Source organism: Dendrobates tinctorius, unplaced genomic scaffold, assembly GCF_039654945.1.
Source record: "Dendrobates tinctorius isolate UK_male_01 unplaced genomic scaffold, ASM3965494v1 ptg000082l, whole genome shotgun sequence".
Taxonomy (NCBI): Eukaryota; Metazoa; Chordata; class Amphibia; order Anura; family Dendrobatidae; genus Dendrobates; species Dendrobates tinctorius.
The window spans coordinates 24,728,614-24,746,742 of NW_027361750.1; the positions used below are offsets into that span (position 1 = coordinate 24,728,614).

The 18,129-nt window shown below is 42.7% G+C and overlaps 1 protein-coding gene across 1 annotated transcript in view; it reads right to left on the bottom strand.

Moving 5' to 3' along the window:
* Nucleotides 1–18,129, bottom strand: part of RP1 (RP1 axonemal microtubule associated) — a 742,035-nt gene that overhangs the window by 17,970 nt on the left and 705,936 nt on the right. Inside the window, exons 55-57 of the mRNA XM_073583994.1 lie at nt 17,637–17,931; nt 8,449–8,527; nt 2,978–3,053 (exon numbers count right to left, since the gene is read on the bottom strand). Coding sequence (XP_073440095.1) covers nt 2,978–3,053; nt 8,449–8,527; nt 17,637–17,931 — 450 coding nt within the window. The remainder of the gene's footprint in view (nt 1–2,977; nt 3,054–8,448; nt 8,528–17,636; nt 17,932–18,129) is intronic.

Genomic DNA, 18,129 nt, shown 5'->3' on the forward strand with positions numbered 1-18,129 from the left:
TCCCGCATCTGAATGCAGCTTTCCAGCAACAGAGTCCCGCATCTGAATGCAGCTTTCCAGCAACAGAGTCCCGCATCTGAATGCAGCTTTCCAGCAACAGAGTCCCGCATCTGAATGCAGCTTTCCAGCAACAGAGTCCCGCATCTGAATGCAGCTTTCCAGCAACAGAGTCCCGCATCTGAATGCAGCTTTCCAGCAACAGAGTCCCGCATCTGAATGCAGCTTTCCAGCAACAGAGTCCCGCATCTGAATGCAGCTTTCCAGCAACAGAGTCCCGCATCTGAATGCAGCTTTCCAGCAACAGAGTCCCGCATCTGAATGCAGCTTTCCAGCAACAGAGTCCAGCATCTGAATGCAGCTTTCCAGCAACAGAGTCCAGCATCTGAATGCAGCTTTCCAGCAACAGAGTCCAGCATCTGAGTGCAGCTCTCTTCCAGCAACAGAATCCAGCATCTGAATGCAGCTTTCACCATAGCTGCCACTCCACCAAGCTTTGCAAGAACTCCTTGCTGACACCATAGCTGCCACTCCACCAAGCTTTGCAAGAACTCTTTGCTGACACCATAGCTGCCACTCCACCATGCTTTACAAGAACTCCTCGCTGACACATTAGCTGTCACTCCACCAAGCTTTGCCAGAACTCCTTGCTGACACCATAGCTGCCACTCCAGGATCCTGACTGAGCTGCCAGGAACTCTCTCTAGCTCCTTTCTTCACCAAGGATGGTTGGAAAACACCAATATCACCAACAGTGAGTGAGAACACCTGACACACCTTTATAGTTAGGAGCCAGAGTCTCACACCTGTTAGAGATTCCGGTGCAATAACACTCACCACCACCGGGGGCAAACTAGAACAAAAGACACCACTGTGTAATAACCCTAATGGCCACCGGGGGCAAAACCAACTCCAAGCAACCAGCTCAAAGGAAAAAAAAAGGTTACTTATTCAAAACCTGTCATATCCAATCTTGATCATGACAGTAAGCTTCGAGCAGGGCCCTCATTCCTTTTGGTATTTATTTTGATCTATGTGTCTATTGTTATGCTGTATTGTCTATTGTCTGTACAAGTTCCCTCTAAAATGTAAAGTACTGCGGAAAATCTCGGCGCTATAGAAATAAAATTATTATTATTATTATTATGTCCCAGTGCTAAAACCTTCAGTGTAAGTAAACAGCACATAGCTTGATAAGTGACACACTGCTGATTTGTGTTTCAACCCCTACCTCATGTGCTCGATATTTTTCACAGCTTATGAACATGGCCCCCATTGAAATCAATGGGGCCACAAAAGCAACTGAAACTTGCCCAGTGTGTTGATTTTGCGGTACACCGTGAAGACAGTATTTGCGGAACGCCATATTTTTTTTTAAATTTTATTATAAAATTTAATTTTTTTTTCCCCTACTCTTCAAAACCTATTCCAAACCAGAAAAACGGCGATCCGAGAAGATTTTGCAGGCAAAAAAGGGCTGCAAAAACGGGCCGCAAAAAACACGGCAAGTGAAAAAGAAGCCTAAAGCTTTGCTAAACTACCTAAAGGTGTTTACACGTAACTCTTCTTGAATTGTAAGGGTGGTTTCACATTAGCGCTTTTTAAGCGCACGCACGGCCGGGGGTAGCTCCGCCCCCGAGCCGGCTCTCTGCCCGGCGTGCCCGCCCCTTGCTTGTATCGCCGCCTCCTAGCGCACAGCGGTGCCTGCGATCGGCGCACCCTATCTTTAGCATAGGGTGCGCAGGCCGTGCGCTAGTTGCGCTTTGACCTGCGCTGCGCACTTTTGACGGTGCGCCGTGCGCGCCAAAATCCGAAAAGTTTGATTTTGGCGCGCACGGCGCACCGTCAAAAGTGCGCAGCGCAGGTCAAAGCGCAACTAGCGCACGGCCTGCGCACCCTATGCTAAAGATAGGGTGCGCCGATCGCAGGCGCCGCTGTGCGCTAGGAGGCGGCGATACAAGCAAGGGGCGGGCACGCCGGGCAGAGAGCCGGCTCGGGGGCGGAGCTACCCCCGGCCGTGCGTGCGCTTAAAAAGCGCTAATGTGAAACCACCCTAAGTTATACAAATGGCTTTTAGCAATTCAATACAATTTCATAACATCCAGTAAAAAAGGCTAGGTTAATATAAAAATTTTGGCTGATTGATAAGTTTTATTTTTGCTAAAATACTATGTTATGTTAAACGTCTACTTTTATTTCTTCTAACATGGGAACCTATGTGATGATGGACAGCCGGTACATGACTATTGCTTATTAAGTATCCATCCCAGCATCATCAGGGGGATAAGACACTAGTGTGACTAGTTGAAAACATCTGGACACACCCACTAGTCATAGACGCTCCACCGCCACTAATCTGCTCCTGGCACTGTACAATTATAATACTGCTTCATCATATTTTAAGAGATCTTCCATTCATCTTTTTACTTTATGGTATTTTGCAAGTCATAAAATTGATTAACTAAAGAATACACTTGAAATAGTTCCTGTAAACCACTTTTTTTGTATTGTGTATTGCTTTATAAATGCATAGTCTGCTTTGGCTGTTATTAGACTGTACACTTCTAAGGGTGTGTGCACACATTGCGGATTCGTCTGCGGATCCACAGCGGATTTGGCCCTGCGGATCTGCAGCAGTTTTCCAAGGAATGTACAGTGCCATGTTATCCTATGGAAATCAGAAACCGCTGTGCACATGATGCAGAAAAGCAGCGGTTTATTTTCTGCAGCATGTCAATTCTTTGTGCGGATTCCTCAGCGTTTTTACACCTATTCCATTATAGGAATCGCAGGCGAAATCGTGTAAAAACGCAGGCGAAATCCGCAGTAAATCCGCAGGTAAAACGCAGTCATTTTGACCTGCGGATTCTGCGGATTCCGCGTGGAAAAATCCACACATAAATACGCAACATGTGCACATACCCTTAATATTCAATATAAGAAAACAAGATACATAAACAGGGAATGGATTATGATTTACCTGTTGCAAGAAAACAGTGCTGTTTCGTTTGTAGATTCTGTTACAATCTCCACCTTTTCCAGGAACCAACCATTACCTGCTCAGCAAAATGATATGTAATTAAACTCATGTATTTGCCTAAACAGTCCTACTTAAAGGGTTTTTCTCACACACAAAAGTTATTTGTAATCAATAGATCTTGGAATAATAATAAGTTCCACAATTGGACATGTTTAAACAAAATGTTCCTGTGCTGAGATAATCTTATAAATGTGCCCCTGCTGTGTACTGTGTAATGGCCGTGTCTGACCATACAGGAACATGGTCTGATCATACCACATCTCCTGGGGAGGGGAGGAAGGAAAAGACTATAGAGACATTACAGCACTGGATCACAAATTATTCTTTCTGTGAGGTAAAACATTGTTTAAAAAACAGGCAGTGAAATGTTTTACTTCACAAAAAGAATCAGCTGTCATCCCGTGTTTTAATGTCTGTACACTCTTTTCCTTCCTCCCCAGCCCAGGAGATGTGGTATGACCAGACCATGTTCCTGTACGGTCAGACACAGCCATTACACAGTACACAGCAGGGGCACATTTATAAGATTATCCCAGCACAGGAACATTTTATTTAAACACATCCAATTGTGGAAATTATTATTATTCCAAGATCGATTAATTAAAATAACCTGTAGTTCGTAGGAAAATCCCTTTAAATGAAAGTTACAAGGTAATTGATAAAATGTCCTTCATTAGTTATCTTATAAAATATGTGCAAATGGAGGTTTTTCGAGCAGGTCATCTTTAAAAATTGCCTAAAAAAAAATCGCTTGACAACACTTGAAAAGTCCTTCCTGTTAATTCTATTGTGAAACCAGTTTGTGGTTCATATATTATGGGTTTTGCGTGTTTTATTTCTGCTTTAGGTTTTCGAAAAGGGCTGGTGGAACAAAAGAAAGTGCATTTTACTTTGTTGAAGCAGCTCCTCCAAATGCTTAAGAAAACTCTATAAAACCACTTCTTCAGTAAAACGCAGTTCAAGAAATGAAAAAATCCACAAAAATATTCCCCATAATAGGAGTGTCTCTTAATGTAGTTTCCACTTGAAAAAAACCCAGAAACTTCCATCTTTGAGGAATAAGAACTCAGTTTTTTTTGTAGCGTTTTTGGAGCAGACACAGAGGAAATTTTCCAAGTCCTCCTAAAAAAATGCAAAACTCGAGAACTTGAACTCTCTGCTCATTTTCCGTTATAAAATGTTAGCAAAAAGACTCGGTGTGCACATACCCTTACGTTGTTTTTGGAGAAAGTTTCCTAAAGCTTTTGAAGAGTTTCTAAAGCATTTTTTGCAGGTCTTTGATTGGTTATTGACTAGTCTGTAGCATATTCCATCAGACGCTTCAAAGAAGTGACATCCACTTCTTTTCTCCCACCGCGTGTTTTTGAAAACTTGAAGCATATAAGAGACACTCAAGAGACTGACCGTATAAACGCCAAGTTGATTTTCCTTAGATATGAATAATAAGATTCTTTTAAGCATCTCTGAGCGCTTTTTCTGGAGCGATCTCGCTCAAAAACCGGTGTGAACTTACCCATAAATCAATATTTTAAGCATTTGTGTGCAGTGATGCCTACAATACACCTGGATTAAAATGTATAATGTTACATTTTGGAAACTGAATGTGAATTTGCAAATATTTCAATACACAAGTAATACAACTAAAGTAAATGAGGATCCAGTACTGAAAGTTAATACAAAGAATAACAAATAATAATAACAAAAGCAATCAGATATCTATAGAAGTATTGTTTTCCTTAGTTTTTGTGTGTTGTATAACTTTGTGCTATTTTACTGATTAACAGAATTAACAGGTACTCGATTATTGCTGGCAATGCTTTCTTTGATTGCAGATAATTTTCTGTCCCAGTAAATAGCTTTGCTCGCTTCGCTGCGTCCAACTGGCTGCGCCTGAGGGATCTCTACCTTAAAGCTTATTAGGAAAATGATTTCCCTTCTAAGCTCGCCCATTTGTCTAGGATTAGCTGGAGTCTCTGAATGTGCAGTTCACCTTTTGTGACACTGAGCGTAAATAATGTAGGAAGTTACAATGAGTTCTACCCTTTTCTGCCAGAAGATGAGTTCACATTAGGTTATTCTGCCATTCATGGAATACTTCTCTTTAGATTTTACATTTCTACCAATCTGTATTTGCTCCAAGTTAAGAAAAAAATGTTGTCTGTTTCAAACCTCTATCCTTTATTAAGCCTCACGCAACATGAAAACATCAAAAATGCACGTACGATCTTTGACGCATTTTGGATGGTGCACTTTTTTTTTTACTCCTAGCTGTTATTGAGACTGCTGTTACTATTGATATATTTACATCCCAATTCATAGTTTGAGTTATTTTCCTTTTTTGTGTTGTGGTATTAATTGCCATTTTTGCGTCAAATTCATCGAAATGGCTAACGCGATTCTTGAATTTGGTGGGCTCTTTCCTGTCTCTTACTGATTTCGCAACTTCTTGCACTGAAATCTGAAGTTCTAATAAAGAATTAAGGCCATAGACTCAGAGTTGGTTTGCAAAGTATTCCAAATCAAGATGGTATAATTCTGACAGTGTTGTGGCTGAGTACAATGCAGAATTACCAGATGGCTGTGAAATTAGAGAGGGATCTAATATGGGGCTCTCTCCTTTTTGTTTAATATGATATATTAAATATGAATGGCAACATGAAAATGCTTTGCTATCTTCTTCTATCTTCTCCTGCTTTGTGGGCCTCCATCATTTACATTTTCAGAGTGCTGGAAAGCTGCTTAGATGAACCCATGGCTGCGTTTTTTGGCACAAGGCTAGAGGAGGCTGGGTTTTTATAAAGCTGGGAAATTTGCAGCACCTGGCCTTTCCTAATGATGATTGTGAATAAACCATAACCCTAAGGGTACGTTTCCACGCTGCGTACACAGCGCTTTGGAAGCAGCGGAAACCCCGCTCCACCCAAAGCGCTGCCCCCTGTTGTACGCGCGGTGATACCGCATGTGCTCATTGAACACATGCGGAATCGCCGCATCCTATCCATAGACTGGGTTATTTATATTGCGGAGATGGAGCGTCTCTGCAAGATAAATGGACATGCTGCGATCTGGAAAGATGCGCCACATGTCCGTAATTTCGGGTGTGTCACCTGCGTCTTTGTACGCATAATGGAGATGGGATTTCATAAAATCCCTTCCACTATGCTGTAACATCTGGATGCTGCGGATTTAACACTGAAGCTGTATGCAGCGTCCAATCCGCAGCAAATCCTAATGTAATCCTGAATGTGGAAACATACACTAACTAACACTATTCAAATACATACTGTACAGTCCAAGACCAAATTTTGGGTACACTGGTTTATGCAATGGTTTTCCTTGTTTTTATTAGAATTTCCAGATTCTGACTGAAAGCAGCAAAATCAGAAACATATATGGAAACAAGGCTTTTAGAAACACGTGTGAAGCAAACCAGAATTTGTGTTGAACCTTAACTTCCTGAAATTAACCCTCTTTTACTTTGATGAAAATGTTATTCCTTCGTTTTGGTATTCTCCAATGCCAAAAATTCATTTCTGAAGCTCTGCAGATGGACAGATGTGCACACAGAATAGGGCACTGCTGTTTGTAAAAGATAAGTATAAGCGATGGTAGCACTCACCTGAAGGTCTTGTATTTAAGCACAACACCTATAAAAGCATGGAAAGTCGCTGCTGCTGCCCCATGGTGCTGTGCCCCCCCCCCGATGTATAATGGCAAAAGTGTAAACTGACATGCTAAGCTGGGCTGCACTGGAGGAATGAAGACCCTTGATATTCAAAATAGTTTATTAATACCAACGCATTTCTGTGCCGGATCGGCACCTTTTTCAAGGTATAAAAACCAATTGTGTAAGATACAAAAACTTTTCCTATTTAAAGCCTCAAGTTGTTGTACCCTGCACACTGCATATTTGTTTTTATACCATGGGAAGGGCACAGGTCCGGGGCAGAAATGCATTGGTATTAATAAAATACGATTTGGAATCCTGATGCCTACACATGACCGTTTCCATTTTTTCCCAAGAGTTCATTTGTGGACTCGCCAACTTTCAGAAACTATCAGGTTTGTGACTATCAGGTTTGTTTTTCAGAGTCAGTGTTGGTAAATAGTTTCAGTTTCCTACAGTGTGAGCCCTATTCCTCAACTGTTCTAAGCCAGAATATGGCGAGAACCACTCAACTAAGTAAATAGAAATAACAGTCCATCATTGTGCCAAACACTGCCAAGGGCCACAAACAAATTGAAGAGATTTGTTTGGCACAATCAACTCTAAGACTGGACATTAGATCATTTGAAATCTATACTGTGGTATGATGACTTAAAATTTTTAGATTTTTGGTACCAACCGCCATGTCAGAAAAAGTGAACCAATGGTTTCTACTTGTTTACTGCCCACTGTGCAGCATGGAGGGGGAGGTGTGTTTAGTATGGGAGTGCTTTACTGGGGCAATTTTGGTGATTTATTCCAAATTCAAAACTCTGCAAAGGAATACGTGGTTTTCGGCCGCGCTGCCCAAATGATGAAATTCCAGAAGGTTATTAAAGTTAGACAGTGGTTTATTCTACGCGTTTCAAGGTTTTTGCAACCTATTCAGGAAATACCACATGAAGCATACATAGGTGGTGAATTAAGTACACACAGAAATCTAATAAATAAACCACTGTCAAACTTTAATACCCTTCTGGAATTTCATCATTTGGGCAGCGCGGACGAAATCCACGTATTCCTTTGCAGAGTTCTGTTTCAGATAGTCGGTGACCGACTTGTGGATCTGTGGCAGCCCTTATCTATGCATGCTTTAAATACCTACTACCAGGTGAGCAGTTTTTCGTCAAACCGCTTACTTTATTTGTGGGATAAGACCCTATATTGCGCTTGTGTCTCCCTCTTTCCTCACAATACTAATTCCAAATTCAAGGCACACTTACCCAACTTGCAATCCCATTTGGTTTGTACTTGTAAGGGTTATGTGACTAAGAAGAAGGATGGATTGCAGCGTCAGATGACATGATGATAGTTTGGGAAGACTTGGATTGCATAGTAAAGGTAAAGCATCCAACAAGTTCTCCGTACCTGATGTAAACTCACTCAAGAATGTTGGAAAGCTATTCCAGGGGACAATGAGATAAAGTTGGTCTAGAAAATGTTGACATTATAAAGAATTCATTAGAGTGAAGGGAATCCAAGGTTTAACACATATTCTGGTTTATTTCACGACTCGTTTCCTTATCTGTTGCTTTGTGGCTTGGTACCTTCAGTCAGAATCTGCAATGTTCCAGTAAGTACAACAGGTGAACAGGTGTGTCCAAACTTCTGACCAGTACTATATTGATATGGTGATGATACGAGTGGTCGCATATTTTACAATGTAATCATTCGGTATATGCATTAGAACACAAAGAAAACTCACCTAATCCTTTTCCATCATGGCTTATTTCAATCTGTGAGATTCTTCCTAGATTCTTTGCAGTGATTATAAATGTATCAACCTGTTTACAGAAAATGTAAAATATGTGATGTGCAACAATCAGAAAGTCATGATAGATTTACAATCTAGACTGTAAATATCTGAGCTTTGATGTGTTAATTCACAGTATTCATATAATGTCATATAATGCAGCGGTCCGGTTCAATGAGTGTCCATTCTGTGCTCTGTATTAATCCTCCTAGCTGCTGCTCACCATCCGACTGCCTTGATTGACATGGACGACATCTCCTGCATCATCCACATTGCCAGATATAATCTCGTGCCCGTGCAGAGAATTCACAGCTCACGCCTGCCCTACTGTGGGCATAGCCAAAAACATAAGTGCACATGTGCGCAGTAGGACAAAACATAATGCGCAGGCGAAAGGCGTGATTTCTCTGCACAGTAGTAACATTTTGCCTGACAATGTGAATAATGCATGAGGCATCAGCCATGTCAATCAAGGCAGGAGGACGATGAGCAGCAAGCGGGAGAAGGGATAGAGAGCACAGACTGGATGCCCATCGGACCAGACTGACAGGATTAGCATACAGCACGAGAGAACTTTAACATTTTTTGGGGGTATACAGGGTGAGTCATCTAGTTATATAACCAGCGCATGAGAACTTCAAAAGGTTTTTGGATGGAGTCGGGGGGTTATATAACCATTTTTATAATGCAGCACAGGCACCGAATAAGGTGAACATTTTAGCTGATTTATGACAAAATTGGTGACGGTTCCCTTTAAAAGATGTTAGTGTTCTAACAAGTAGAACCCCGATACCTATTAGCTGTGCTTGCCAGATCTAAACACTCTCTATTTTCTATTACATGCTATTTTATGAAGTCTTTTCTATTTTCCACCTGTTCTTAGCGATTAGCAAATCAATTCAATGCAAATCAAATTCATTTTGAATTTCAGTAAATGTTAAACTATGGTAAAACAATTTGTGATTTCATGCTTATGAATCTTGCCATCTTACAGATTGCAGAAAATTGAACAAGCCAGAGAAGGCCCATATGACCTCAAGCGTGGCAAAGTGAGGCTTCCCCCTTACAGCTATAACATTACATGGCATAGCATAGCCAATCAAGAGGGATTATCAGAACTACAGTACAATAAAAGCTAATGCAGAGAAAGCATGAGCCATTTTAGGGTTTTACAACCTAGAGAGATGACCTCGGGGTTCACAGCTCAGCATCAGAGATTGGAAGAGAAAGCCCCAAAGCATTAGGCCGGGATCACACAACTGTGTGTGATGCGAGAAACTCGCACTAGTCTCTCGCATCAACACCCGGCGCTACCGCCAGCACTCAGGACCGGAGCTGAGGCTGCAAAGAAATACATGCAGCTGCACCTCTGGTCTGAGTGTCGGCAGCAGTACCGGGTGTTGATGCGAGAGACTCGTGCGAGTTTCTCGCATCACACATGGTAGTGTGATCCCGACGTTAGACAAATACTCCAGACAAACTGTCAGATATCCCTGATTGTGTGTCAATGAAGCAGGTGCTTGTGTGCCAACTTAATTCTCACACAAGCAGTCACCCCCTTCCATGAGTTGGTAGTTTTTGAGTGGTTGTCTCACCACTTCTATGTACCTGTGTTGCCGCCATCTTTACTACATGGGTTTGCTGCATGATAGCGCATTAGTTCGGAGACCTGGACAGATAAACACTGCTGCCCTTTTTGCTGTGCTCATTCTTGAATTTTTGGAGGAGTTTTTATTATTTTTGCGGCTTTGCTTTTAATTTTAGTGATAAGACTCGCAAGTATGAGGACTGTTGATGCGGGTTGCGAGCTTGCATATATTGACCTCATATATAGGTTGATGACTTTGGCCATAATGATCAAACATCGCTGCGAGGTGCAGGAAATGAACCAAAGGGCCCCTCGATCATACTGCTGAGCATGACACTCAATTGCATTTTTGGTGTATCGAAAAGCTATGTGTAACGAGTGTCAGCTTACGCTGAGTCGTTCTTCTTAGAAAGAGTGGACCCTCTGGGCCGTGGCACCCACCCACCTAGGGCGAGCTGACCTAATGAGAACCACCCCCTATACAGGGAGTGTCAGGGGCAAGACCAAGGGGGTGAGCCACCACGGCAGCTGGACCAGACGGCCGGCTCAGGGAAACAAGACAAGGCAAGATGAGTCATTAATTCAAAGAAACTTCATTAAGGAAGACTTCAGGTACAACAGGTGCAAAACGTGGACACACAGAGCATAAGGCAAGGTGCGTGCAAGAGCACACCGAGGTCCAAGACTTGAGGAACTCTTCAGGGTGCAACAGGAGCAAACGTGAACACACAGAGTTCGTGGAACAGGGTGCGTGCAATGGCACGCCGAGGTCCAAGCATGGAACGTGCAGATGGTATGCGGACATCGGACTCCGGACAACAGTCCACGATCAATCAGGGTCTGTAGCTCAGAGGATGATCGGCAGGATCCGGACATCCAGAAGTCAGCCAGGGTTCCATGCAAGGAAACAAGATAGAGTTAGTGACATGGTGCGTGTCAACGGACACGCCAGGATCAGGTTCACAGAACAGAGACCTGCGCATGCCAAGGGGCATGCCAGGGACAGGTCAGGTTCACAGGACGGTTGCCTGCGCATGCCAAGGGGCATGCCAGGGACGGGTCAGGTTCACAGGACGGTGGCCTGCGCATGCCAAGGGGTATGCCAGGGAGAGGCACAGAGTACGGTGGCATCGGAATCCAAATGCTGGCATCGACCGACGGGGTCCAGGTATCTGGCTATGGACATCAGCTCCGGACATGAGGTTGCAGTCATCTAGGTCCAGACCTCTGGCAGCGGTCGGCAGGTTATGGAATCCGGCAGGTGAACTAGGGGTCAGAGAAGAGCAAAAGAGACAAAGGCTTTGTGCAAGAGTAGCACGAAAAGGCACAGTGCGAGAACCAGCATGAGTGCAAGGAAGCACAGAGACCACGGCTGGGAGCAACGGCAGGTGGTACCGACGATGGCAGTTGCAAGCGGGCACGAATAGAGGCGGCACTGCTGCGGGGCCACGCAACCAGACCACTATAGCACTGGACGGGGCATGGCTGGGGCACAGGTGACCAGGCATGTGCATGGAGGCACGGAGCCACAAGGCAGGGCTAGGCAAAGGGTACAGGACAGAGCCACATGCGAGACAGCATGGAAAAGCCTAGTACGAAATGTGCAAGAGCGCACGAAACAACAGGGACAAGACAAAGAACGAGGCAGAGACCTGCACATGCGGAGAGCATGCCAGGGACAGGCACAGTCTAGCTGCGGAGCGTAGGCCGAAGCCCAGAGCCGGGCCAATGAAGGACCTTGGGACTAGACAGGGTACAGAGCGAGGCCTGCACGTGTAGAGACACGCCAGGGAGAGGTTGAGAGCGGAGGCCTGCACGTGTAGAGACTCGACAGGGACAGAGACGAAGGCCTGCACGTGTACGGAGACACGTCAGGGCAGGGTACAGAGACGGAGACCTGCACGTGTAAGGACACGTCAGGGAAGGGTACAGAGACGGAGGCCTGCACGTGTAAGGACACGCCAGAGACAGAGGCAGGGTACCTGAAGCCACAAAGCAGAGTGAGACAGGAAACATGGAAAGAAACACGGAAGAGAGTCAGAGCAAACAAGGACTACAAGGCAAAGCAGAGCAGGAACAAAACATGGCACAAAGGACAAACACTAGACAAGACACAAGACCAGAGACGGAATAGAAGCACGGAGCGTCTGCAGAGATGCAGGACAGAGCAGAGTGCAAGGGCACAGAATAGAGGGAGCGCCCCACAGACCAAGCAGCTATGCAGGGACACAACACAATACTCAGGCCCTGAGCATAGGCAGGGGCGGCCTGATATAGGGCATAGCACCTCCTCTTCCAGGTCAGGACCAGGGGAGCACTTCCGGGTTCAGATCCACAGGATAACAAAGCGTAGTCACATGATCGGAGTTCCAGACATGACGAGACTGCAGAATCAGTGCTGAAACCTAGACAGGTCACATGATCAGAGTTCTAGACATGACGAGATGATTACCAAACCAGACAGTGCAGGATCCTAGGAAAGGTCACATAATCAGCGTTCCAGACATGACGAGATGATTGCAGAACCAGACAGTGCAGGATCCAGACAGGGACACCTGATCAGAGATTCTAGACATGACAAGAAGATCACAGAAGACAGAGCAGAAACGCAGGCATCCTGCAGCTCAGACATGAGGTGAGTGTGCACACTGCTCTAGGGAACGAGCAGGATAGCAGACAAGATATGCGCATGCACATCGCTCCAGGAGTTCTTGAGAGAAAACAGACAGGGCAGACATGACAGACATGGCGGACATGACACTATGCTTGTCCAGCAAGTAGTCCGGATCTAAATCCCATTGAACACCTATAGAGAGATCTTAAAATTGCTTTTGGGAGAAGGCACCTTCAAATATGAGAGACATGGAACAGACTTCAAAAGTAGAGTGGTCAAAAATTCCAGTTGAGAGGTGTAAGAAACTTGATGATGGTTATAGGAAGCAAATGATTGCAGTTATTTATTCCAAATGGTGTGCAAACAAATATTAAGCTGAGGGTGCCAACAATAATTTTGTCTGGCTCATTTTTGGTGTTTTCTGTGAAATTATGCTCAATTTGCCCCTTTTTCTCTGTTTTTTTTTTGTGTTGTTACAATACACAAAGGAAATGCTATTACTTGGCATAGCTGTGATGGGGCCGGAAGTGCCCACAGCCTTAAAGGTAGTTGATTGGCTGTGCTGCAGCCATTCAACAAGCTTTATTAGGCTGCTGAACCTGAGCAGTAACACAGACATAGAGTAAGAAGTCCTTGTCTGGGGTTCGGCACCTACCTGCAGCTTTGAAGTGCCATGCTTACACCTGACAAGCCCTGTGATATACTTTCTAATGATTGGGACTATCAATGCTGTATGTTATAAAATAGACTATTAGTTAGCATTGGTTATCATCCAGCATTTATCAATAGTCATGTATATTGAGGTCACTGGGACAGTACTAAGGCTCTGTTAGCAATAAAGTGGTTGACAGGGGTTAAATACAGTCCTAGGACACATCAGCGTTTTGCACATGTCTTTTATGGGCAATTGGAATCTATTCAAAGATTGTGATTCGCATTTACTTGATTTACTGTGAAATGATCATTTTAAAAAAAAAAAAAAAAAAAAAAGCGACAAATATGGAAAATTCGAATTTCAAAAGATTTGCTCATCTGTTCCAAAGATTGCAGCTGTGGCAGCAATACAAAAATAATATAGAGCAATTACAGTCTGATAATTATCAAAAAAATCTATGAATAACAAAGAAAATCAGTAATCTTGAAACATTATTTCCATGAGCCACTTTATTTCATGAAAACGTGTCAATGAGAACAAAACGCAGAGCAGCAAGAGGCAAACGTCAGTGATTGTCCTCATATAATCGCATTTATTCTATCTTCAATTTCCTAATGCATGCTAGCAGAAATAATTATTGAGAGGGATCAAGTACTTTTAATGGGCAAATAAATTTTACCAACTGTGAACTATAAATGCAAAATATTCTGAATGGGGAGAAAGTAACAAAATGCAGATACAAATTATTTCCCTGTGTGTGATTTCTCTATTAAGCTTCATGTGTTTGCTATATCCGCTCAAAATACTAGACTCTAATTAGCGACTCGCGAGTACAGTCTAGGAAATCCCGGCCAGAATATGTTGTCTACGTCTGCACAGTCTGGCTTGTAAAGTCAGGATGATACAACTAAAGAAAAAATCTGGTTGGAGTAAAAGATCTGGTCGCAGTGTGATACCATTTGCTGTAAAGCTCGTAGATATTCCTACTTTTAATGCACAGTTTATGCTTTCAAAAATTCTAAAAGACTAATTTGTACTATCTATCCTCTTTAAGTGTGCAAAATTGTTATTTTCATATGCAAGTTTGGGCTTAACTTAAACTTTTCAGCTGCAAATCTCACTTGTTAAACATCAACCTACAGTACAAATAAAACATTACATTGACTTTCTTTTTTTTAATAATCATATTTGCAGGAACGGAAGGAATTGTATCTTAATTGTTTACTTATTGCCCAGTTTCCCGGATATTGCTTGTAACATCTGTGTATGAACACGCTCCTGCCACGTCCACTAGGTGGCACAGCGTTATGGCCGTGATTGTAGATGGGCAGAGCAAGCGTTGCTCAGCTACTACCTAGCCCTGCTTAATTGTGTCCTTTGCATTTTTCTGTTTTGTTCTGGCACTTCAGTGGTCAACTTCAGTTAGTTATCTGCTGGGGCCAGGGGCAGGATTCCTTGCTATTATAGCCCTCAGCAGACAGTTATAGCTTTGCTTCTGGTTCTGTTGTATATCCTGCTGTATTAGTATATCTCTTGTTATTGACCCCACCTTGATCTCCGACTACCCCATTGCATGACAATTTTGCCTTGATGCGACTTTCCTGATCTCCCCTCGCCTGCCGGTCCTGGCCGGTAGTCCAGCACTACTGCCAATGACACTGCTGCGGTCTATCCGGTCTCCTAAGTAAGGAGTGCAGTCATTATAAGCGTTATTCTACTGAGCTTGAAATCTCCACTCAATCCAGCCAGCATCAATATCGCTATACTCCTCTGATGCTGCATAGACAACACTGCCTCTACTTGCAACATCGAAGGACTCAAAGTTCAGGCCAAATGTGGGACAATACCACTGTCAATCATCAATCCCCTGCCTCCTGCTTGCTAGAGAACTGTATGCTCCTGAAGACTGATGTTGCCAAAACACTTCCACAAGTTTCCCTAACTTGCAGGAAGAGTGGGTTGTATAGACAACTCTAAATGTTAGCAATGAGAAGCTGTTTTATTGTCAATAACTTTAATTGCATTAATTGTTTCTAGTACAGAATTTCTCAATATTTTTATGCATGGCAACGACTAGAGATGAGCGACTTTGCCTTTTTTATGGTTGAGTCGGGTTTCATGAAATCTGACTTTCTCAAAAGTCGAGTGGAACGAAATCGGCCGACTATTGGGAAAAGTCGAAGGTCCGATTGAAACACGAAACTCAATGCAAGTCAATGGGGAAGCAAAGTCGGCAGGGAGTGGAGGACAGTAAACACGCCTACATGCCGGACCGTTTTTCTAAAGTGCGCAAAAACTCTCTCTCTCTCCCCGGATGCTGCACATGTCATCTCATTGCCCACAGTGTACGTCCTTGCTCAGTGGCTGAAAAAAGTCACATGCAAGCATTCTGGGAAATCCGACTTTGGCGCTCGTTTTGCCGACTGCATGGCCGACTTCACGCTGTGGTCGGGTTTCGGTCGGCGAAACCCGACTTTGCCATAAGTCGATGACTTATGAATCTGGCCGACCTGTTTCGCTCAACTCTAGCAACAACCCTTGCTAAAATTAATTACATTACATTATCTACAAGAATATTATCACACATTTGCAATATCTATTTAAAGCACAGGATAAGAACTTGTTCAGATGAGTATACAGTATATTGTCAGTGTGTTATTCATCTGTTCAATGGACAGCACACCGATCCAATAATAATCTGTTGATGCACACAAGCAATTTTTCATAAAGAACAATGGTTTGTGTGAACAAGTGACATCACGCAGTACTCTGGTCTGTATTCCGAACCAGGCTTGTGGATGTCAGTAGGAGGCAGCTCTCTGGCTCGTACGCTATGTTGACAGGCACACGGAACTGCAGACACAGCCTGAGTTTTAGTATGGTCATGTGAAACCAGCCGAATTTATGTGCATGTGAAAAATTATCTGTTTCTTGTCCAATAACCCAGAAGTTTTTTTGATCCATATAGTGGCCCATGTGTATCATCCATATGACCATGTTTGCCATCCATTTTTTTTACGTCTGCAAATAAAAAAAATAATACAAGGCCAAATGCAGTTTCCTACATCATTTTTAAAATGGGTAAATTAAACATAGAGGCCATATGGATTGTGTAAGTTTTTTTTGCACACTAATTGAAATATATGGCCGAGTCTCACATGATAAATTGATGGAACTAGTAGTTGATAAACTACCACGTTGATTAACTGTCCATGTAAATTTAGCATGGGACATGGCAAATAAACTCTATAGGCATACTGAGCACTATCCAGGGTAAACATACAAAACGTTGAACACCTAGGATCTAGGGCGTGGGGGATTGAATTAAAAACCAATGATTTGCTTGGAGGAATGGAGGAATAACACTTGGGATTTACCGTAAGTGTGACCAGGACAGTACATGAATGGTATTAATAATTTAAACCTTAGAGTGATGCTCCTATTTAAGAATTAGCTACTAAATTATTTAATTTGATAATGACCAAAAGCTGTAAATTATGGAGCTTGGTCACTAATGGGCTTAAATCCCGCATCATTGTAAATTTGTGGTGCAGAATTGAAGCTCCTGTTATCTAGTGGAACATGTTGGATTGACAGCTGTCATGGAGAGCTGGGGAAAATTTCTCACCATTTTTTGTCCTATTACCTAGTGCTCAATGATTGTTGCTTTATGTAGTGTAGTGAACAGAAACATCACACGATCACCATATGTCTGCCCGGGATAGTAGAGCAGCTATGAGACCCAGGTCAGCTCTGCTAGTTTCAAGAGTTACTAGAGGAGGACATTATCAAGGTCAAAGGGGTCAGTACAAAGTCGGGAAGTACTGTAATTCCCAAATAGATATCTGGAATTGTAGAGATATGAACCTTAATCCTTTGATTAGACAGGTAGTGGTAAATAGAGATGAGCGAATTTGTTCGGATTTTGTCCCCAAATCTGATTTTGACATATTTGAGCCATATTCAAACACTATTCATGCCGAATGTTTGCCTTATGATCGGTTCCGAACATATTCGGTAATTACTACTCCCATCGACTCTAATGACGTTCGGCTGTGTTCGACGAATATTGCAAAAACAAAATTCGATTCTGATCGTATTCGGAACCGAATCCGAACAAATTCGCTCAACTCTAGTGGAAAATTAGAGATGATGGTAATGTGCATTTTCTCTCCACAAGAACATGATCTAAAGCCCTACATGACTGTGTTCTTAGTGTATGTATCTCCCATAAGCCTAAAAGAAAAACACAACATTTTTATGTAGAACATTTTTTCTCTTACCTTCCCGTTTTGAAAGGGTTTGATATCTCCCAGTGGTTGTTTTAGTTGGACAGGTCCAAATGAATTTCCATTATCAGAAAATAAAACGATGAAAACATTGGCATCGGTGCCTCCTCCACTTATATCCCCCGTGTATATGAGAATCTTAAGTGTCTCCATATGTTCTTCGACAGTTCCTACATGACTGGAGGTCAGTAATAAGTCATTACCAATTTCTTCTGCCTGGTCATGGACAACTTGAGAAATACAAACTTGTTTTCTTGTCTCTGTTTTTTCGCTCTCAATTGAAAAGTTCCTAGGCACATTATCAAATCCAAAAGAGAGGGTTATAAAAACAAACAATTATAAAGTGCTAGGTACTCAGAGCCTATTCTAATTACTGATTTTACTATTAAGGAGGATTACAAGGCTAATTTTATTTTAACAATGCAAATAAAAACAAGCTAATTGTGTATACATCATAGATGCTTAAATATCCCACTAATATGAATGT